Source organism: Ammospiza caudacuta, chromosome 5, assembly GCF_027887145.1.
Source record: "Ammospiza caudacuta isolate bAmmCau1 chromosome 5, bAmmCau1.pri, whole genome shotgun sequence".
In the NCBI taxonomy this organism is placed as follows: domain Eukaryota; kingdom Metazoa; phylum Chordata; class Aves; order Passeriformes; family Passerellidae; genus Ammospiza; species Ammospiza caudacuta.
This window is the reverse complement of record NC_080597.1, coordinates 15,232,020-15,254,760: the sequence shown is the minus strand read 5'-3', so window position 1 is coordinate 15,254,760 and position 22,741 is coordinate 15,232,020. Positions and strand designations below refer to the sequence as shown.

Sequence of the window (22,741 nt, the reverse complement as noted above, 5' to 3'; positions counted from 1 at the left end):
TCACTGCCTTGACTTCCATGGACTTTGGATCAGGCCTGTGCTCTCGGATCACTCCATACGTGCTGCTGCCAATCCATGGGGCCGGACCCTTTAAGACTGTCCAAAACAAACACTCTCCGGGTGAGATCAGTGCACAGACCATCACGTGAAAGCTCTGTGATAACAACTGACTGCGTGTTTGCTTTCATATGGCATTGATCCTTATTTCCCTGACTATTTTTAGTCTTCAAGGTTGTCCCTTAATCAACCCGCTTTCTTTAATAGCTGGTGTTGCCCCTGCTGTGCTGCAGCAGGGCTAATGATGCTTTGTATTAGGTGTGGGAAATATGAATTAGTTTCTCATCCATTTCAGTGGCACAGGAAATATGAGTTAGTTTTTCATCCATTTCAGTGCCTTGAATCAGATCCTCATACAGGCACTGAAAAAAAAATCCATCAGATTCCATACCAGCCTCAATCAACATGTTCCTGTTAGTGGGGAAAGCCTTGCAGTAAGATGTGCCATGCTCAGACAAAGAAAAATCAAACAAATCTTTATTCCTCTTCTACTCTACCTGCTTCTTCCCTCCAGGGCTGAGGATCTGTCACCCCAGAACTATCTGGGGATGAGGAGTAGAGCCAGCCTGGCACTGAGCTCCAGCTGGAATGAACCTTTCAAATGGGGTCAGCTTCCCTCACGGATGAGGATGAGTCTGAGCCTTCATACCCTGTGATCCTACATGCCCTGCAAGCCTCTCTTACTCAGTGCAGCACCTGAGCACAGAGGGGTCTCTGGTTGTTGTCTCCAGGTCCCAAATTTTCCCTTTCAGGTGTAATGTGGTGGCATTAAGACCAGGGCCTGCTGTTCCCATCACTCAGTAGCCACACTTGCCACTTAGGCTAATGAAATGCCCTTGTTTATTAGCAGGCAGTTATCCTATGGGATTTTCAAGCACTAGATCTCTGTCATTTTTTTATAATTTGCTGTAAGTAAAAGCATAATCAGTGCCTGGAGAACTCAGGAAAAGTCTCAGGAGTCAGTTTGCAAATCGTGCCTCCCCTGCCTTGGCTAAGCAGGAGCAACTCACACGAGCCCACAGACCCAGTGCCTTTTGTGGGGTCAGGGGAGGGTGTGCCAGGAAAGTCCTGCCTCACTGGAAAATGGAGAAGCAAGAGAAGCACTGAAACCTGGGTGGGGTGACAGAAAAATTATATTAGAAATAAAGTGGAGATGTACCTCCTGTTGATTCAGAATCACAGAATTTTGCCAGCTGAGATCCTACAATTTCCTTTTGTACACAAGAAAAAAAAAAAAGCTGAATCTATGCAAAAAGTAGTCTTACCAGAATATATATATAGAGAGATATATGAGTACATCCTATAAAACTGCTCTTTCCCATCCCTCCCCTCTCCCAGTCAGGTTACAAAATTTTCTTCCTTTGGTGACAGCAAAGAAGCCTGGCTGCCTGGATCCTCACCTGAGGCAGTCTGGAAGAATTGGACAAACCATAAAAATACACTAATTTTCACATTTCTAATCTAACAACACTTTGGACCTTAAAAGCCCAAAGTGCCTGATTTCTGGGGGTTTATTTTCTGCACGTTTTCACTGTTTCTCAGTGCGTTGGCAGGTTTGGGCAGCAAAACAGGGTGGGAGGATTTTGTATTTCCTCTTGGGTTCCTTCATGTGCGTGCTCCTCTCCTGCCTGGATTCACAAGGTGGAAGGGAAAGTGTAAATGTCTATTTTCTTCCCTTTTCAGTGTGATTGTTCCCTAAACCATCCCACCAAATCCCTGGTGACCAGTAGTGTCAGTATAAATGGGGATTGCTGCAGGGCTTGGTTGACTCGGGCACATTATGGATCTGGGACACCAGCTTCCCCTGCCCTCCCCGTGTCAGCTCTGGCAGCTGTGGAACTGCAAGAAAATGTCCCAAAAAAGAAATTAGGGTGGTTTCCACACACCTCTGCATGCATGCAGCTGTGGCTCCAGCAGTGATGCTCCCAGGCAGCCTCATGGAGGACAGATCAGGGAAAGGATTCCTCTCATCATCATTTTGGTGAAAGAGAAATCCTACACTGAAATGAGGAGAAATCCCTCTTCAGTTAGCTTTGGGCTAATTAAAAATAGTTCTCCTTACACAGGTATGAGAGTGAAATGGGGTTAAAACCCTGTCTAGCTCAAATGTCTCATTTCCAGGACAATCATGGCTTGGAAAGCCGAGGGCTGCCTTAATCGGTGTCACTCTCTATATCTCCTGTAACTTGAGGTCAGCCCAGCACTCATCAGTCATAATCCATCTGACTGAAGGAGAGGCAGGTCCTCAAATCACCCTCTGCAGGTTATTCTCTCCTCTCAGACCAGGCTGCTGCTCTTATTTGGTGTCTCAGATGTCTGTGCCAGGCAGGGATACCTGGGTGCACCCAGGTGAAGAGGGGGGACACTGGTGACTTTGGGTGGCCTCAGCTCCATGCTGTCTCTGCAGCCAGTCACTGTAAGCCAGCCTTGGGGCCTGCTGCATCTTTTACTCCAATGTAAAGATGGCTTTGTGGAGTACTGAGGTAACAAATTAAAGAGGTATTGCCCAAATCTTCTTTAAAAAAGAAAGGAAAAAGAAATCGCCAGCTCCCCCTCAACAAGTTTGAAGTTTATTTGAGGCTTGCAACCATTTGCTCAGACAAAGGGATGGAGACCAGGTACCAAAACCAGAAGAAAAATGTACCGCAGTCTTTGTAGACGCAATCACTGTTTATGATATTTGGCTACAGAGGCAGTTTAGTAGAGGATAAATGCTACTGAGTAGAGATTACTAGAGACAGCCATTTAGCAGAAAGGAAAAACCCCTGGGGAGGACAAACTGCAGAGATGAGCTACCCCCAAAATTCACCTTCTTAGAGTTTTTGCTACAGGTGCTGCAGTCTGTGTGTGGCCACTCAAAAATGACCTGGCCAAGATGTGGCTGGCTGAGAGTCCAGCACTGCCTGACGTGACACAGGACAGGGCTTCCCTACGCCTCAGAACAGGCCGTGCCTTGGGATTTGTGTTACAGACCCAAAGGAGCAGCGATCCTGCCCTGCAGCCACGGGAGTGGTCCCCAGTGCCGGCCATGCCTTGGGATTTGTGTTACAGACCCAAAGGAGCAGCGATCCTGCCCTGCAGCCACGGGAGCGGTACCCAGTGCCGGCCATGCCTTGGGATTTGTGTTACAGACCCAAAGGAGCAGCGATCCTGCCCTGTAGCCACGGGAGCGGGGGGTGCCCAGTGCCGGCCGTGCCCGCTGCCTTAAGGAGGCCTCGAGCTGCGCGCCCGGCCCTGAGCTGCTGTTGTTGCTCTGCACCTCCCTCGAATCCCCCTAAGCCAACACCCTTCGCTAAGACCGAAAAACATTTTCCAGACGCAAGCATGTGTACGTGTGTGGGTGGGTGGGGTGCAGGGGACTATGAAAATTTCAAGGCGAGGTATGACATCCTGGCTTTCTAAATATAGAGGACCTGAGCTGCGGCTTCTCTCACACGCTAGCAGCGTGCTTTCTCTTTCGAAAGGGCCCCAGAGCAAATATTGCACTGGCTGGGAGCTTGAAAAAAGGAAAAAAAAAATAGAAAAAAATTAGCCCAGCGAGTTGATTGCAGCTCCCGGCGCTGTTGCGCAGGGTTGTTGTTTAGGCAGAGCTCCAAGCGGTGCCCACGCAGCGGCGGCCGGGCCAGCGAGGCGCAGATGGCCGTCACATGAGGGCTGGTGGCAGCCCCAGCGTGGGGCCGGGCCTGGCCGTGCTTCCCCTTCGCCCACAGCCCCCGGCCCCGCCGTGGCAGCAGGGCAGGGACGGGGCACAGGCCCTGGCGGGGATGAGAATGTGACATTTTGACTCCCCGGGAGGCGCCGCGTCTCGGTTCCCTTTTCGCTGCCGTTGTTGTTGCTTCGGCATTTGCATAGCACGACATCAAAATGCCTCAGAGCCTGAGGAAAGGGGCGGCTGCTGCTGCTGCTTCTCCTTTTAAAATCCCGAGCAGTTATCCATGCAACACCATCACTCTGTGTGTGTTCGGGGTGGAGGAGCAGGCATGACAGCAGAGGGTTATGGCCTTTGGAAAAGTTCTGCAGAACTGAATTTAATCGAGACTGATGATCTCTAAGCCAAGCTATAAAATCCAGCGGAGAGTTATATCCCAGTAATAGACCCTATTAGAGGGTCTAGCACAGTCTATAGAAAGGATCTCCTCTCTATTAAATTCTCTGGGGCTTGAGTTCTCATTTACACAAAGGGCCCTTTTAGCTGTGTAAAATGGCCATGAAGTAGGTGTAAAGATGATTGATGCCGTCTTTACAACCCCTTTACACTGGGAAAACAGTGTAAAGTGGCCGGGGTGCAAATGAGAATCACACCTGGGTTTGTGAGAGTAAATTACATCGAGCTCTTCGCAAATTCTGTGTCCATAGAGGTTTAATCCTACCCGTTTCTGTGGAATTCACCTACAAGATAAATTTCCCAGGCTTATAAAAAATTGTTTTCTTCTTCAACACCTCTGTCCTTTCCAAGCCTAGTAGTCCCAGTCTTTCTCCTGGTGCAGTCCACGTGGAGTGTGACACTGGGAAAAGGCTGGGAGGTGTCTGGATATGCTGTGGTAGGTGAAAATCCTTTAATTAGTACCTTCCAAAATTCTCAATCAAAGCAAAATACACATTGTAAAACCATACCCAGGGGGAAACCAGTTCCAAAACCTTCCGTGTCTGTTTCTCCACCTCTCCTGTTTTGATTTTATGCTCTTGAGATACATGAAAAGGAAATAAAGAAGTTCATCTTTGCTAGATCGAAATGCCCCATATTTATTCATTAAGCATATAAACCACCAACAGAATACATGATGAATATTGCTTTCTTCCAGAGCAAAGGGTTAAGCTGCATTGTGCTGATTAGCAAACCGAATTCGTGGCTGGAAGCGAAGGGTGAGCTGATACGGAGGTGCGCAGCTTGTTAAGTGGAGCAGGCTGTGTTATCCAGACCTCCCTTCTCCTCCCTGCCCACACGCCGAAGGCATTCACAGCAGCTCTGTGATCATCCCCGCTGTGCCTGCCGTGCCCCAGAGCAGTCCCAGCCAATCTCAGCCCCGGGCTGAGCAGGCAGAGGCCAGGCACCACAGCCCAGCCCCGTCCCCAGCACCTGGAGGTGATGGGAGACCCGGTGAGAACGTGTGGGTGAGGCACAGGTCAGGGATCAGGGAGACAATTGCAGCTCTGCTGGACATGCTGCTGGGCCAGGATGGAGTGCTGCACACCAAGCTATCCCCTGAGCAAAGGGAGATTTGGGATGGGTGGGGGGAAGCATGCTCTGCTCTGCCAGCACAGCCTTCCTCTTGCTGTGCCAGCCACCGTGCAGTGGTGAGGGTGGGCGGAGGGCCCAGAGCTCAGCTGTCATTCAGACTCCCTTTGATCCCTTTCCTGCTCCTTGTTATGTGTGGAGAGAGGAACGCACAATCTTGGCTGGAGGGAGGGGCAGGAGCACCGAGGGCCATGCAGGTAGGAGGAAGGTACATCCTCTGCCCTGAGCCTCCACAGAGGGCATGGCCAAAGGTTTGTGTGGGATGGGGACAAACCTGAGCACAGCATGAGGTGAGAGGCACCCCTGTGTATCCATTTCCAGGCAGCGTGGCCCTGCCACATGAGCACTGCTGGCAGCGTGTTTCACCAGAGCCATGGGAGATGGGCTGGTTCCTGCCAGATCCACATGGATGGCCCCAAGGATGAGTCTGGTACCACCAGCCTGCCATCCCAGTCCTCTCCTGTCTCAGCTTGCCCCAGCAGTGCCTGGGAGGCAGACTGAGGTCTTTGGGTGGGTGGTGACATGGGCACCCCTGCAGCCAGGCTTAGGAGTGGTTGTTACTTTTAGGTGCAATAAAAAAGGTCATTTGGAAGCAGATCTCAAAACCCCTGATGTCCTGCAGCTCCTCGCTTTGCGGCTTGGCAGAGAGCACCTTGGTTGATGCTATGTCTGCTCCAGATGCACTTTCCATGACTAAAACTACAGCCCCAACACCCAGCAGTGTTCTAGGTGGGCCACAGGAGGCTTCACTACACTGTGATCTCCTGACCCTGGAGGCTTGATGGTCTAGCCCCTGGATGATGTGTGATCACCGTATGGAAAACAGGTTTTTTGTAGGATTAGAGCTCCTTAGAAAACCAAGTTTCTGCCAGTCTGGGTTTTTGACTTTTTGATGACTATTTTTGCTGCAGAAACTTGGCTGGTTTTTTTCTTCAAAGCCTTATGTAAATTTCATTTGCTTCCTCCTAGCTAGTGATTATGGCACAATTTTTCTGGCATGTGATTGATCCACCCCACCTCCGAGACATCCTTGTTCTGGCTGGGATTGGGAAATCCCTCGTCATGGCAGGGTGTGAGCACCAGCTGGCTTGCCCTTGCACAGATATGGATCAGGAGGCAGTGCCAAATGCTGCCAATTAGGAATTGCTCCTAAATTTAGCTGTCCATGCTGTGCAAGTGGAAATGGCAGTTCAAGGGACAAACCAACGTAGTTGTCTTGGTATAAGGCTAATGAGATGTAAAGCGCTTCTAGAGCTGCGCTTTCAGGGTGAAGAAGCACTGCTTAAATACACTTTGTTTTTCCATCCTCATTAAGAAATCATTATTCTGTTGCCCACATCATTATCAGAGATGTCTTTGGGAGACTGGCAGTCTCCTCTTGCTTCCCTCCCTCCACCCCATTTTAAAAACATTCATTGTTGCAGGGATATATCTTTCAGAGGCTGTTGGCCCAACTCCACTGCTGGTGTGTAAGGCTGATTGTCTTCAGAGGAGTTACACCAAAAATGCATTTGGCCTTTTGTGCTTGACGTATAATTGGTGGAACTGGCTAAAATCCGGGTTTGTCAGCCTGCAATTAGAGCATTATGGACATAGTTTTCAACATGACTACTGATTTAGGGTCCCTCTACTTTAGGAGTGCAACTCAAGGTTCCTTAAACTGATATTTTCTCCCAAACATCAGAAATCTGCCTGGGATTTCAAGCAGGGCCCACCAAAGAACCTTCAGTGAACTCACTCTTATTTGTTGTTTATTAGTAATTGGGTTAGGTAGCCTAAATCATTATTCACTCAGAAAAGTTATATGTATATTTTATATGGCAGCCATCAATATATTCACTTTGGTGTTGGTCTCAACCTGCATTGGAAGATGTCTTGACCTCCCTCATCCCTACCTGAATGTTAAATTCCCATCAGGTTAGCATGGATTACACTCAGAGCACCAAGACATGATATATTCCCAAAGCATGTTCCCACTGATATAATTAAGCAGTTTGGATCAGATCCCTATCTGGCAGAAATTGGTATAGCTTCTCTGAAGGCAAGAGGGAAATGGACCCTATTTTGTAATGTCTGTAGCCCTGCAGATGAGTTCCCAAAGAGTTTATCCATGGCTATTACAGATCCTCTGTGGGGAGCATTTGTACAGCTGCATCTTTAGGACTCTCTGACCTCTAGCTAATCTTACAAGAGGCCTTTTCTCAAGAGCAGCCGTACGAAATGCTCCCAAAAGAATTGAAAAATAAATTCATTAAAGCCATGTGAGCTTTTTTCCTCATCAAACACCTTCCAAGGGCCCATCCCATTGCAGTGCCTGTGGTGGCAGATTCCATCCCTGGTCACAAGCCCCTGCCAGCCCAGCCCAGCCCAGCCCTGCCCCTACACTTGCTGCCCGTGGCCCTCAGTGGCTGTGAGGGGCTGGAAGCGAACGCCCACGTAGAAGACCTGGTAGCGGTGCTTCCACACCACGAAGCACATGAGCAGGCACACCAGGGCTGCCACCAGGTTGAGAGCCATCTGCAGGAGGAGGTACAGGCTGAGCATACTGCTCAGGCTGCCACAGTCGGCGTCCCGGTACACGAAGGTGCGGCCCAGCGGGTCGGCAGTGTCCAGTTTGCACTGGCAGGAATCCTGGATGGTGTCACAGGTGAACTTGGTCAGCTGCAAGTAGTGGTGTGCAGCAAAAGCCACTGCCAAAACACAGGCAACCAGAGCCAGGGCGCTCAGGAGAAAATACAGCAGCTGAAAGAAAGGGGGGAAAAAAAGAGATAAACCCCCTTTTTCCAGCTTCATAAAGATTGAGGAACTCACAAGGAATGCAGCACATGTACTTTGCAGGGAGTGCACACCCTCAATGTACTGTCTAGAGATTGGGTGCTTCAGCAAGCAAGGCTCCTTGTGATGAGCAGTTCAGCAGGTCATCTCAAGAACTTGCCTTGCATGTTTTATATGAGCATTGCCTTGCAATTTGGAGTCCTGGGGAGAGCACCAAGGAACTGGTGTGTCTATACATCAAGAAGCTTTCTAGAGAGGGAGGGAGCACTTTCCTCTCCAGTCGTACCTGCATTGACCGGAGCCACAGTCATCAGCTGAGACAAATTAGTGCCTGGAAGCAGAGCTGAGCAGATAAGCCTTGGGCTGCCATCTTACCCCAGGTTGTGCTGAGCTCTAGGTGTTTTTGCTCATGCGTTATTCTCGGTTTGCATGTCCAAACAAATCTGATTTACACTTGCAAATCAGGCAGTGGGGTGGCTGATCTCTCACTTTAGGCCCTGTGGATGCAGCCAGCCTTTTGCTTCCCAGGTCCTACTGTGGAATGGGAATGCAGATCTCCACAGAAAAAGTGTGTGCTGTGCTCAGTCTGCTTCCAAAACCTGTCCCCAAAACATGGGGAAGTCTTTCACGGGCATGAAAAGGCAGCAAGCACCTGCACCTTTCTTTTCCCAGTGCTACAGAGTGAGAAGGACAAGGGTCTGCTCGTCACCTCCACTGCTCCTCGCAACAGTGGCAGCTTAAAAATAGCGTGGCTTTTATCAAGGGTAGCTCTGCAGAGTCCACCCCCACAAACACATGGAAACTGGCAGCAAGTCAGAGCCTTTGACACTCTGGGATTCACCTGAGAGCTTTGGATACCAGCACATATGGGCTTCCCTTTGCTTTTGATAGCTGGAATTGGCAGTTGCTGCACTGCGTACAAAATATGTGTGAATGTATATTAAAATCATGTTCTGTGTTTAGCCAAAATTGCATTTTTTGGTTCTGTTCAGCACTGTAAAAACATTTATTTTCCTTGGCGTCTTATCTGTCAGACACATGGCATGGTTGGGAATCTGTTATTTTAAACAGCAGCTTCTCTCTCTCTTTCTCTCTCTTAACCTCAATTCTGCAAGCAAAATACCAATATAAAAGCTTTTTTTTTGACCTTGAAACTCCAACTATGTATGTCTTGATAAAATTCACACTCCTGGTGTATTTATCTTAGAACTACACTGTGAATCAATTTTCTGTTTGGTTGCCAGCTTGAAAAAAAATATTTGGGATTATTGCAGGTCCTGAAGCACTATGTACATTTTCCCCCTCATATCACCAAATTCTTACTGAAAGATCTTACTTTCCAAGACCTGGCTGCTATTAAATTTAATTACTTTCCCTGTGGCCTTAAACCAAGGGCAGCTTCAAAATGAGGGTGGCTCTTATTAAATTACTTTGCCCCCACAGCTTTCAAGGGAAGGGTCCATGGGAAAGGTGAAGCTGGAAAATGGGGCCAACTCCTCATATGAAGCATACAGAAGATGGAGTGCTGCTGACTGATGGACCCCCTCCAAACCAAGATGTGGTAATTCATAAGCCAATGGCATTGTTTTCAAAGATGGGGAAAACAGAAAATGGACAAATGTTGGTTGTTCTGTGATATAGAAGTCCTGGTGGAAGTCCCTGGATTCAGCCCAGCAGAAGACAGAATCAGGCCTCCCTAATAGATGGGATACTAAGCCAAGACTTCACCATGTGCCTGATTCTCCCTTGGCAGGCATTTTATTTAGCTAACAACTTCTATCCAAAGTCAGAACACAACAGCCTAATCTATGCTCCAGGTACAGTAAGGGAGAATTTGTCTGTTGTGTTCCTACAGGGAAGGAAATCTCAGAATATGAATACACAGGCAGCTCTTATGATAATCCTTAGAGGCAAAGGGAGATGCATGGGGGACTCAGGGCAATTTCCAAAAAGCTTATTATTCTCACAAGATGTTTGCAGAGGAATCTCTCTGCGAGCTGCTGAAAATGAACACGTTCCCAAATATCAAAGGTGAGCCAAATGCAAGCACTGTCTCTGAGGGAGCACAAGACAGCGAGTGCTGAGATTCCATCAGCAGATTAATCACATGCCAGACCTGGAGGCAACTGCAGCATCACAAATACAACTGTGTGGTGGGCTCTGCCCAGGAACCAGGACTTGCTACTGGAAAACTGGTTTTTAACAGCTTCAGAGAGACAGGCACTGCAATTGCTGCTTAAATAGAAGGAGAAGAAGGAAGTGGGGTGACACAGCGTACAATGACCTCAGAGCATGGCAGCTCATCCTCCTTCGTGCCCCACATATGAGGAAGAGACATTTTAGCAACATTTACTGGCAATAGTTGTCCTCTGTGACTAAATTGAAATAAATAACAGGAAGATGGATTAAGTTCCTCATGGAAAAGGCTGCTCATAGTTATCAGAGGTGAAAGCAGAGGGGTTTGCAGAGGTGTATCAGGAGGCCCCTTTTGAGGGCGGTGGTGCTCAGGCATGAGCCCCTGCAGGGAACAGGAACCGTGGTGTGCATGGGGTGGGCGTGCGGGAGCAAAGGTGTCACTGCCCCGGGCTGCAGGGAGGGATCTGTCAAATGTCAGCCCAGGAGCTCCAAGGATGGCTCAAGACTTTCCTGTGTGGCACTCACTGGCTGTTGCTGTCCCCCTGAAGGGCACAGCCACCCTCTCTTTGGGTGGCCTCCCTTTCTCAGGGACACATGGCGTGCTGCGGGTACCCACAGCAGTCTCGGGAAGGGACTTCTGCCGAAAGCAGTTCTGACACCTCCTTCTTTAAAAGGATCCAGGGCTCATGCAAGTGTGAAATGAAAGAAGCAGCTGCTGAGAGGGAGGAAGGCAGAGAGGACTGCACAGGTCTCCTGTTTTCCACCATGAGGGAGGAGTCACTCGCCAGTGGTCAGAGGGTCACCTTGGGGGATGACCCAAATCCCCCAGGCCTCTGTGTGTGTGTGTGTGTGTGTGTGTGTGTGTGGTCCTCCTCTCACAGTGATCCTTGGGCTGTGCAAGGGAACTTGGGGTGCTCAATGCACTCCAGGGAAGTTCAGCCTGGATTTTCCTGTAGGATGATGCTTGCCTGATGGGGACCAGCTATCAGTGTGAGGGCAGGACCTGGGCCACACCTGGTAAGGATGGTCAGAGTGGATCGGGCTGAATCCAAATGCAGGGCTTGATGAATCTTCAGGCCCTCAAGGAGAAAAGAACAACCCTCTGAACAATCTGTCTTATGACTGCAGTCTTGCACCTCAGCCTTGTCATAGCTAATGCTTGTTTTTAGTTCAGAGAGAGCCTTTAACTGAAATTCAAAGATTTGAGAAGTGATACTGGAGATGTAGATGAGTCCTATGTGATCGAAGTCCTGGAGAATAGTTTTAGCTCCTACTTTGTTAAAATAGGTATGAGCCCTTCAGACAGAAGCTTTTTTTTTTTTTTTTTTTTGTCCTGTTATCTCAAACTGTGGAATAACAGCTCCCAGCAGGGACGTGGGACAGGAGAGGTGAACAGCCTGGGAATGATGAAGTTCTGTGGCATACTGCAATAGGAAATGCTGGGAAGAGGGATTTTGGGGAGGATGGTGCCTTGGGTAAGCAACAGTCCATGGGCTATTGACTGAACCAGGGGGATTTAAGCTCTAATTCTGCCAGGTGATGAGGAATGGCCCATTTTACATCACCTCGGGAGCAATTCCAAAATGTCTGTTTTCCTACGGGGAACGATGGCTCACATTCCTTACGGTCAGGGTGGGTGGCAGAGACATCTGAGCTGCCCAGCCCGGCGTGCCCTTCCCAACACCAGGGATGACTCCCTTCCTGCCTGGATGCCAAATTCAATTTACTGCTGCGGGGCAGGCAGTAAAAAGCCTGGCGTGGCAGCCCCCGCCCAGCCCAGTAACCTTCCTTGGGGGCGGAAAGGTGACAAGGGACAATGTGGAGGCAGCCACAGGGCAGGCACAATTGTTCTTCTCCCTTTTTTTCTTTAAGTACGGGAGAAGCTCGAGAAAGACACAAAAGACACACCGGGGTCTAATTTCTAAGGGAGGATGGATGCCAGGGTTTGAGAAGCTGCTCCTTGCATTTTGTTTCCTTCTGCCTGTTTCCAGTTAATAATCACTGTTATTTTGTGCTGCTTGCGTCGGTATTTTTCTCAGTTATTATGTGTCTGCAAAATATTAAGAGCCCTGAAAATTACAATAATAAGGAAAAATAGCCCAGGAAAAATGGTGTTAAAAACAAGCATTCTCAGCCTTGCTCTTCTAGTTGCTCACCAGTGTCAGCAAAGCAGTTTTGGAGACAAAGGTGGGGTATGGTGCAGTTCCTGCAATGCTCAGATGGGAATTTGCTTTGTGGGAGAATGCACGTCCCTGTGCTTTCCCAGTACTTTCTCATTAAATATTAAACCTTGGTTTAAGTGGACTCATTTTATGCCACCTTACTTCTTACTCTGCTCACTATCTCCACTTAATCTACTCAAACTCTCAGAACACTTCCCAAATTATTCCAGCTTTGTCTATATTCCTAAAACGTGGTGAATAAAATGGTATCTTGTTCTGATTTGAAATGTTATTAGAGTTTCCCTTTTATAGGATACTGTTTCTTCCTTAGCTGCCTGGAAAGTAACAGAAAACCATTCCTGCATTTCAAGTGTGCATTTTCACTTCTTTTCCTGTGTTCTTAAAAATATCGCCTATATCAACCTTTAAAATTATATTTAATTATATGAGAAGGAAAAAAAAACTTAAAAATATTCAGGTACCTTCACTGTGAACTGTGCACACGTCTTCTCATCAGGTTGGTACGAGATACAAAGCAGAACAAATCCCACTAAGGCCACCACACAGACCTGCAAAGGAAGAGATGTAAAATGTGTCAAGGTTAAAAAACACAAAACACAAAACACAATTTTTTTCCTCCCCAAGCCAAGACAACTTTCTGTGTTTGCAGGACCATAATTCAAGAAGGAGTGTGGAAGCAAAGTCATCAAAGACACAGCACAGCAACAGCCCCCAGGATGTGTGTTGAATTTTTGCCCACACAACCATCAAAAAAGAGCAGAAGGTTTCTGAATTTGGGCTTACAAGCCCAAAGAGCACCATCCTATGTAGTTCTGGGTGCTGACAGGGTTTTTATGTCACCCATGCAAGTTTTAAATCATTAAACCACGGCTGCCACTGGATAAGAACAGCAGAGTTTATTGCAGAGGCTTTCACCCTCTTTTGGAGTGGACATCTTCCTAAAGATATCCATCTCCCCTACAATCTGAAACTGTGTTTTAGCCCTGTGGCAGTAATTGCTGAAGATTAAACATAATGGAAAAGTATTTGCATACTTGTTTATTCATTTAGCCATATTTATTATTATTTCTGGATTTATCTGCAGAAGGAGGTACTCACAGATTGGCATTTACCAGCTAAGAAGGGAAGATCCTCCTCTGAGCAACTAGCCCAATGAATGTGATTTGCTTTTTTGTGTTTAGAAAACACAGTGTACCCCCACATTGTGCTAAGCACTCCAGTCAAGTGCTCTCCTCTCCCAGTTTTTAGAGGATCAGTGAGCAAACCTGACAGGAGGACTTAGGAGCAGCATACTGCTGGTTTTGGCAGTTCATCCCCTGGATGGAGGAGCTGGGTACCAGGCACCAGGTGAGGGCTCCCCGTGGGGCTGGTTCTGGGCTTGAGAGAGACTGTTGGCAGCTGGAGGTGTGTTTGGAGGAATCTGTGCATGTTTGAGCTGCCTTGGAAAAACAGGTCAGTTGATGGCATCCTTGTGTTTTTAAATGACCCTTCAAATCACACCTTTAGAAGCCATTTTAGGTGTGATGAGCCTTAGTGGGGACTTTGGATGAGATCAGGCACTGTCCTTTCAGAGGTCCTCTCTACATGCAGGGCCAGGAGCAAGTCTGTGCCTCCCTACTAGGAGCATCTTGGTTATAAATGACAGCTGTTGAATTCTCACTGACTGCAGCAAAATTCTATATTTTTTTACCCTCTCCATTTTCCTTCTGAAGTTTGGAAGAGTTGTCATTATTTTGAGGCTTTCTGCTTTCCCAGAGCAGTGGGATTTGCCCTGTTTGGCCATCGCCATGTGTGAGCTGCCTTTGCCAAGGTGGGGCCATGCCATGGAGATGCCTGCAGGAGTGTGGGGCTCCATCACAGCCCCATCCCCACCTGCATGTCCTGAAAGTGCTGCTCACATCCAGATTTTTAACTCCACAGGGACCTTGACCTGCAGTGAAAAATGCCCAGCTGTCCTTTTGGACAGTAATGGATAAACACGTTCCTTTTATCATCTGTTGTAGAAAGAGTATCAAACTTTTTGCACCTGCATTGTTGGTGCAAGGCCCAAGCAGCAGCCCTGCAAAGGAGAAGTACCTCCCAACACACACAGAGCCATGTCCCTCAAGAACCTGGGCAATTAGTAACACTTTTCCCCATGAAGTTTTATTTCATGTCATTTCAGTGGGATATGAATAGGAAGTGTTGCCTGAGAACATTTCTAAAGAATGCGTCAGTATTATTTACTCCTTTCCATGTCATGTGTATTTATATTCTGGTCCTGTGACTTACACACGGCCTCCAATTTATTTGTTTCTTTCTTTTTATTGTTGACAGCCATAGCTGACAGGGTTGTCTGGGGAAAAACAACCTTTCTTGTCAAAGGTCCTTCAGTGCTGGGGTTTTTTTGCCCTGTAGTGCTTCTGTGTGACTGAACCATGTTTTATTTCTCAGGATTAATCGCCTATGTCCTTGGTCCCTTGCACCATATATTAATCTTTTAATTAAATTAACATGCCCATAAAACTTAAATCATAAGAAATTCTATTGCTGATAATATACAAATGATAAACTCCCCCAGTGCCAGTAATGGCTGAAGGAGAGAACCTGCAGCAAGAACTAAAAAAAAAATAAGCTTAAACACACTGTCTTAACATCATATCCCCAAAATTCATGACAAATCATAGGGGCTCCTCACATCAAAGCTGGACCTAAGTATTTTCAGGATCTGGTGCTGAAGGATCTTGTTATGAGCAATAAATCAAATTTGCTTTGCTTCAGCTACACTAGTGGGCATTTACACTTGCATGGACCGAGAGCCAGATTTGCCTCCAGGTGACTGCCATGAGACATCATGGGACTGTTCCCACTCCTCCTTCCCCTTCCATTTAACCACAGAGGGCTGACAGGGCTGCATTCATTTCTGAGAGCAGAGACCAATGCTGGAATTTTCTCTCTGCCATCAAGTGCCTCGGACAACTTTTGCAGAATTCCTGCTGGCTTCACACATGGCAGGATCAGACCTCCCTCTTCAGAAAGATTCCCATACAAAGGGCTATCACTTAAAAGCAGCTCCATTCCTGCACATGCTTTCTAAAGGTCCTCTGGGATTTAAATAATATACTCAGGGACACTTGAAGAGGCACATTTGTAGAGAGGTATTTCTAAAGGATTACACTGGGTCAGGATTCCTGCAAGTCTTGGCCAGGATATTTCAGAAAGCTTAAGCATTTCTTTCATAAGAACACAGTAACATTTTTAAATTTTTTTTTTTAAACCAGAGATGTGTGTTTTTCTAAGTGGCAGTAAAAAATAACGTGGCTGAGAATTATGACCCACATATGTTTAACATTTCAGCTCTTTAAAGGTAAATTCACTCCTTGGAGGAAACCAAAGCGTGGAACGTTTATATAGGAAACAGCTCTATGCTGCTATTTTATACATTATTAATAGATCAGCTTTGAATTACACCTGTGAAGTGTAACAGAATAACTATAAAAATCCACTGCTAAGTATTTTTTAGGAGCCTCTAAGTAACTATAACAGCTGCAGGCGTGTTACAGGTGCTGTCGATGCTGATTGCTAAGCAGCATTAGGTAATCCCACATCCTGGTGCTGCCACAGCCACTGCCACATCCCAGTGTGAAGCACACATTTCCCATGCCTTATTGACTGAGCACACAACATAAAATGCAATTGAACCCACTTCAGCACGTGCTTGTCACCAATCGATGTGCATTTGTTACACAAATAAAACAGATTCTCTGAGACCTACAGGATGGCACTTAATTAGATCAGCTCTGGTCAACTGTTACCCAGAAATCCAGGAATTTGCATTTCTGTGCATGTTTCAACTCCAGTTTATTTCAAGATCCTACTTCAAAATTTCCATATGGACTAACACACCCCTTCCTGAATAGGTAGTGACGTGAAAGGTTATCCAAGGGAAGAATTTAATTTTGGAAAGCACTGCCTAGAAAAAGACCCAAATGTGATACAGAAGTATTTAGGAAAGGTAGAGATTTCATTTTGCTTAAGGCACACCCTGTGAAATCCCCCCAGTTCACAGCCCAGGAGAACAGCTATTTACTAACACTGGCTGAAGAATTTAAATATTTAGGCTATACAAAAATTTTAATAATATTTCTTTTTGGAGGGAAGCAGTAGGCATTCCTCCCATTGGGCAGGAACACCTCAGGGCTGAAAAGTGACTTAAGAATTGTTGGTTTTTTAAGCCAAAATCAAAACAGGAGGAGAAGTTTTCTAGCTTGCTCCCACTCCAAAGAGGGCAGGAACCTGTTGTCATGCTATCCCATCTGCTCCTGCAAGGATTCAGCACAAGGTGTACGAGGAGCACAAGGACACCCTGTGGCAGGGCTGAGGAAGGTTGGGTGTAATTAGGGGAAATCTGAACACGCAGGGCACAAATTTCCACTGCGGTTTGCACTCATTATCTTTGCACGCTGACATATTCATGTGGTTTGCTTTATTCCGACAGGTTTCAAAACCACAGATTGCTCTAATCTGTCTCCATCTCTCCCCTGTATGCTTGTGAAACTGGTTTTCCTTTTGTTATTGCTACAATTTTAGCCCAAATGTAGAATGGGTGGTTTTCTCTAGCGAACTACCTCCTACCCAGAGCATCTTGAAAACCTTGGCTGGTAAAGCAGGAGGGTTGGGAACATCCACCAAGAAGTGAAGGCAGGAGACAAAAACCTGGCTCTGAGGAGCATCCTGAGTCTGTGCCACATCACAAGGCAAATGCTGCAAACGCTCACAAAGGCACAGTACAGCTCTGTGTATGGGGGCTTCGTTTGCAAGAACCTCCTGCCACGATTTTTAGGGGCAGAAAGCAAACACACTGCAGGACAAAACCTCTCCCAGGTACACTTGCAATGCCACACAGCACTGCTGAGACCCACAGCAGGACTCTTCCTATTTAATGAGAATGTAAACTCAAACTTCAGGAGGAAAATTGCTGTTAATAGAATTAGGAAGACAGCTCCATTATGGACAAGTTATTTTGTAGTTGCTCACTTGGAGACACTGGGGATCTTTCTGTTTTTAGGGACACAGGTAAAGAATGTTCTCTTGCAGCTGTCTCTGGAGTTTCTGGCTCTCCCTCACTTGGCTGATGGTTCTCCCACCTTATCAGATACAGCAAGGTTTAGCTCCTGTCTACACCTTTGGAAAAGCTGCTTTATCCCCCAAATCTAACACTCCCACTGGACACAGATTTTGATGCAGGAAAGAACCCGTCCCTGTTGGCTTTGCCAGTATAAACCTGGATCACCTCTGGTGCCAGACATCTCTACAGGCTGCTGCAGACAGCAGCACTGAAGTTCATTGGCTTTATGAGGTTTAAGGAAGCTGTGATGAAAGTGGGTGCTGCAGGCAGCTTCCACTGCCAGCTTTCATCAGCCTCAGGTCAGCCTGGGTCTCACTGTCACGTGTGAAAGAAGCCAGTCTGCAGCACAGAGGTACTGTGCCCTAAATTTTTTTTACCGCTTACAGACTTCTTATTAAATTTAAGGACAATTTAGTTGCATATAAGTTACTTCCAGAAATAATGACAATAATAATAATAATAATAATAATAATAATAATAATAATAATAATAATAACAAACATGTTTATAGTGGTTGCAGGCAAAGTCCATCATCATCATCTAGGAAATCATTCTTTTAACAGCCATAAACCCCACAATAATTGCCCATCCCTGCCCCACCTACAGAATAAAATAATGATGTCTTTACTACAGGTCCCTTCAAGCCATGCAATAACACCCTCTGGCAGATCCACAACTTTCTCTTAAATCCTGTAAAATCATCAAAACCCTGCAAGAGCATCCACAATCAAATGAAATGCTATTTTTTCCATAATAATCTTTACTGTTTAGGTCAGTTGCTCATCACTTGTGCTAAGGTAAGATTTTATTCCCCCAAAGGCTACAATTGCTTACACAGCCAGGAGCTGCAGCAGCAGCCCATTGCTGCTGTAAAACCAGAAATACAGTCCTGTCTGAACAAATGCCTGAAGGATCAAAAAAATAAAATAAAATAAAATAAGAGTTCACAGAGCCAGCAGTGATTTTCAGCCTGAGAAGTGCAGCGTGGCTGAGAGTACTTGTGAACACCACTCGTGGTTTGGGGTGTGTCTGTGACCGTGAAAGCCACCATCCTCATAGTCATGAGGTTGCTTGGGCTGGGGAAACCTGTTTGATATCCCTCTCCAAATATTACCTAGGCTTTTTGCACAAATTCCAGCCAGGAATTCTGCAGCCAAACTGTGGGCCAAGCCACAGATGGGTCCAGGATTAGACCAGCCCTGGGCAGGTATCAGACACAGTTACCTCCTCAAACCATTCCTTCAGAGTGTTTGAACATTTCTCCCTATCAAAGTTTTCCACTCCACACCTGAGCAAAACCAGAGTGTGAATTTTAGTAAATCAATGCATGGTTACTCTTGGAAGAGGATGAGATTTAAGGGCAGAGGGTTCTGAAGAGTCCTGCTCTGGTGCTACACATGGCTCTAAACAAGCCCTGGCCTCTTCTTCAAGGCAGTCCTCCCTTAAACCTTTTAATGTTTGCCCATGGCTAACTGAAGCTAGCCTGTACCAAAAAATTATGGATGCCTGCAGACTTTTTGATGGCACCAGGTTTCAAGAGTCACCTTCTATTAGAAATTGAAAATGGTTTCCCCAAAAACAAGTACAAGTTATAGAGACATAAACATTATAGACATTAAACAGTTACAGAGACATTTCTGATTCCAGGTAAATAAATGTTGATTAAGCTGTTTTTTCAGTTAGAAGTCTGCCTGCCTTTTGCACCCCACAGCCCCACATCAGCCTCACCTCCAGCAGGGCAGAGAAGCCAATGCTTGAGCGCTGATGCCAAAAAGCCACAAGCCATGGCCACCCCTGAGTAAAAGCTCAGGGACCCTCTGGCCTGGGGAACACCTGGGGAGATGGAGAAGGACTGGAGCAGGGAGAAGGGTCAGAGCTGCTGGGCTGGGGGCTCAGCCCATGGCAGATCTTTTGGGGTGCTTTTTGCAATAAAATCAGTGACAGCTAAGCCACAGTTGCTGCCTTGAGCTGCTTGTGAATCAGATTTTTTTAAATGTTTTTAAAAGTCCTAATTTTAAGAACATCTATACATATACATTTAAAATAACTTCCTGACAGAACTAATAAACACCCTGGATAATCATTTCTGATGAGCACTTCTGTAACTTTCTTAACTCCCCGAGTCTGCAAAACAGGGCTGAAAGGGGAGCTCGCCCATGAAAACTCTGATACTCCACTTTTGATCGCAGTGGAAATAATCTAAAGTAGGTTTTTCAAGGAGCAATACATTGTTACTTCTTCTGGGTGTCAGAAGGCCACAAGCTAATGAAAAAGAATGAAAAGGATACCATTAATATCTACTGTCTCTGCAACACTTTTCATCCCAGGATCTCAAAGCAAGGGGTGAAGGATGGCCACTATTAACCCCACTTTGCAGGAGAAATAACAAAGTCTTAGCAAGGTTAAGTAACTTGCCCAAAGCTTTGCACCAAGCCAGTGGCAAGACACAGGAAAAAATAAAGCCCTGCACCCATGAGGGGTTTGTGAAGAGTTTGTCCTGCAAAGCGGCAAGAAGGAAGAGACTGCCTTCCAGGGAGTCCAGCCTGCAGTCTGGGCGGCTCAGGACAGCTCCCATGGGCACCTCCACTGTAACTGGTTCCAGGCAGGTGAAACAAATGCTGCCCTCACTGCTTTTACTGCATTTATCTGCCTGTCCTAGCAATGGGGGAGAGGCTTTTACAGGGAATAGGTTCCTGAAGCCGAAGCAGAAGTGGTAAATCCTGAAGGCTTTGTAGTTGCTGTCCATACAATTTTCCTTCGGTTTTTGACTCGTGCCCATGCATTTTTGGACTAAATGCATTTTGGTTTTAAGTGGAGTTTAGCTACTTTTCATGGTGAAATGCTCTGGGTGCAATGCAAGTTTCCCTCTGCAGGGGCTCAGGAGGGAAGGGCTGATGCTCTGGGGATGGAGCCCTGCAGGCTTGGAGCCCTCCTCCACTCCCTGGCAGAGCATCACTGGCCACATTTATTCCCCAGGATGGTGAACCCAATCCCTGGCCTGCTCCAGCCTCACAAACCTACACAGTCAGGTTTTGAACCCATTTAGTGCTGAATTCTGAAAGGGGAATTCTGAATTCCCATTTAATTCAGGCAGCCTTGCCTGGTTTTCCTCACTAGCATTTTCCACTGGCTGCTCCTCTAAAAACAGTTCCTTTCCATTCATGGTAATGCACTGAAGCACTTGATTTTCAGCAAGGAATGGTGTCACCATTTTGCTACTAATAAAGAAGAAGAAAAAAACCCATCTTTCAATCAATCAGGGTCTATTTACCACATTAGCAATTTTCCTTCATTTTTTTGCCATCCTACATTAACAGCCATGGGGTCAAATCCAGCCTGGTGTAATTCCAAAGGAGTAACACCAGGAATGAGCTTCGCCCATTATATCTAATGTTGCTAAAAAGGTCTCGATAATAGATTTTTAAAGTTCTTGATTCAGAATACTAATCAAGTCCTTTAAAAAGAGCACTTGAGTGGGATGCTACTAAAACAAATATGCTCTGGTATTTTACACCACATCTTTCTGTCCTGTTGCTCATTTCAGTGTGAATATATGAGTTTTGGGAAGACACTTTCTGCCATGAGGTTTATTCTCAAGCAGTACAGGGGTCATCCATCCCCTATCTAACACCTTCCTGCAGCCCAAAAACCAGCCCACAGGACATCCAGCCACATGCAGCTCCTAGCCAAGGGTTCTCCTTCATGGACCAGTTTTCCCCAGCTCTCCAGAGGCCAGTGCTCAGCACAGTCCCCACCACAGCACACCAGCAGCACCCTGTGACTGCACACCTGGAATCTCCAGCTCAGCAGCTTCTGGCTATCTCCACCTGATGTCCCAGTGGGCACCAAGTCCTTCCATGGAGCAGATGCAGCACGGTGTGGCACCTGCTGCATTTTGCCCCTCAGATGTGCTTTGCACTGCTCCCATGGTACCACAGCTCCTCACAGCTCTGGGGCTGCCCCACCTCCTCATCCTCTCCTTCTAGCACCAGTTTCCTTTCACTTGCCTCTGACCTGGTGCCAGATCCCTCCTTCCCCTCTGCTTTGGGCTGAGGGTACAGGAGAGCAGCGTGGCTGCCCAGGAGCCTGCCTGGCCACGTGCTCCAGCAGACAGTCCCTGTCACCACCCCGAGGGTAAACAGAGGGGCACCAAGAGCCAGTTTGATCCAGGGATGAATCAAACCACGCTGGAGTGTGCTGGTGACTCAGCATCTCACCAGAGTCCCCAGGTGAGAGTCCCCGTCTGACTCAGAGCCGAGGTGCAGTCCCGTTCCCCATGGGCTGCCCACAGCCTGCACTGCTCCTCCCAACACCCAGGGCACCCTGCAGCATCCCCCACAGCTCCCACAGTGCCAGCAAGTGTTTCCCCAGGAAGTGTTTCCCCAGGGATTCCCCTGGCTGGTGCGTGCAGAACGTGGCCACCAACTCAGCTGAGAGCTGAGCCTTGCTCCGAGTCAGGAATGAGCTCAGGAAGGCCCATGGAGAATTATTCCTGATTTTCAGGGGGGAGCTCTGAAAGTGACTGAGCTTGGCCTGGTGTGGGCATCTAAATGTCACTACTGCTGGCAGCTGCTGCTAAAAACAACAGGGGTTAGAGCTCTGTTTTCAGAAAGCAGCGACTTTGGTGGGGTTTCAGGCCTCCCCAGGGGAGGCCAGCCATTTGTGGATGTCTCAGATGAATGCTGCTGGGGCCCTGATGACATTCACACAGGCCAGGGGCTGCTTCATGGCTTTTCTCATATCCCTGGCTGTACATTAATTCAGTCCAGCTCACTCTTTCCCCACCTTTTTCCAGTGAAAAAGCTATTTCAAACCTGTGATAGCAACAGTGCTGTCTGGAAAAGGCATAATCTGACCTCCAGAATCCTCAAAGGAAACAGGAGGAGTGAACATGCCAATATTGCTATTTTATAATCTGTATTCCCCTCTGGTTTGTAACAGTCAAAACTTCCCAGGAGGAAATTCCTCTTCCAAGCAAGGGCAGGCTCTTGCTCCACAAAACACCACTAAACTCTTGGACACCTCTTCAGTCAGAAGAGAAACATGAAGAGATGAGTCAGAGGAGCTCTTCCTCTGGGAGCTTGGGCCCTGCTCCTTCCACTCTCTGAAGAGATGCCCAGCAGGATTAACAGAGCAAACCCCAATCAGTTCAGATGCTCAGATAATCTTCTAACAACAAATTCCATTTACAGAAGACGCTCCCATAGCTCTTCAGTGCTTTGAGAAATCTTTTCTCCAAGTACCTAA

General features: G+C 47.0%; 1 protein-coding gene across 1 annotated transcript in view; it reads right to left on the bottom strand.

The window, feature by feature from the left end:
- Positions 1–4,763: 4,763 nt before the first annotated feature.
- Positions 4,764–22,741, bottom strand: part of SSPN (sarcospan) — a 19,412-nt gene continuing 1,434 nt past the window's right edge. Inside the window, exons 2-3 of the mRNA XM_058804904.1 lie at positions 12,849–12,935; positions 4,764–8,035 (exon numbers count right to left, since the gene is read on the bottom strand). Of these exons, the coding sequence (XP_058660887.1) occupies positions 7,673–8,035; positions 12,849–12,935 (450 nt within the window). The 3' untranslated portion in view covers positions 4,764–7,672. The remainder of the gene's footprint in view (positions 8,036–12,848; positions 12,936–22,741) is intronic.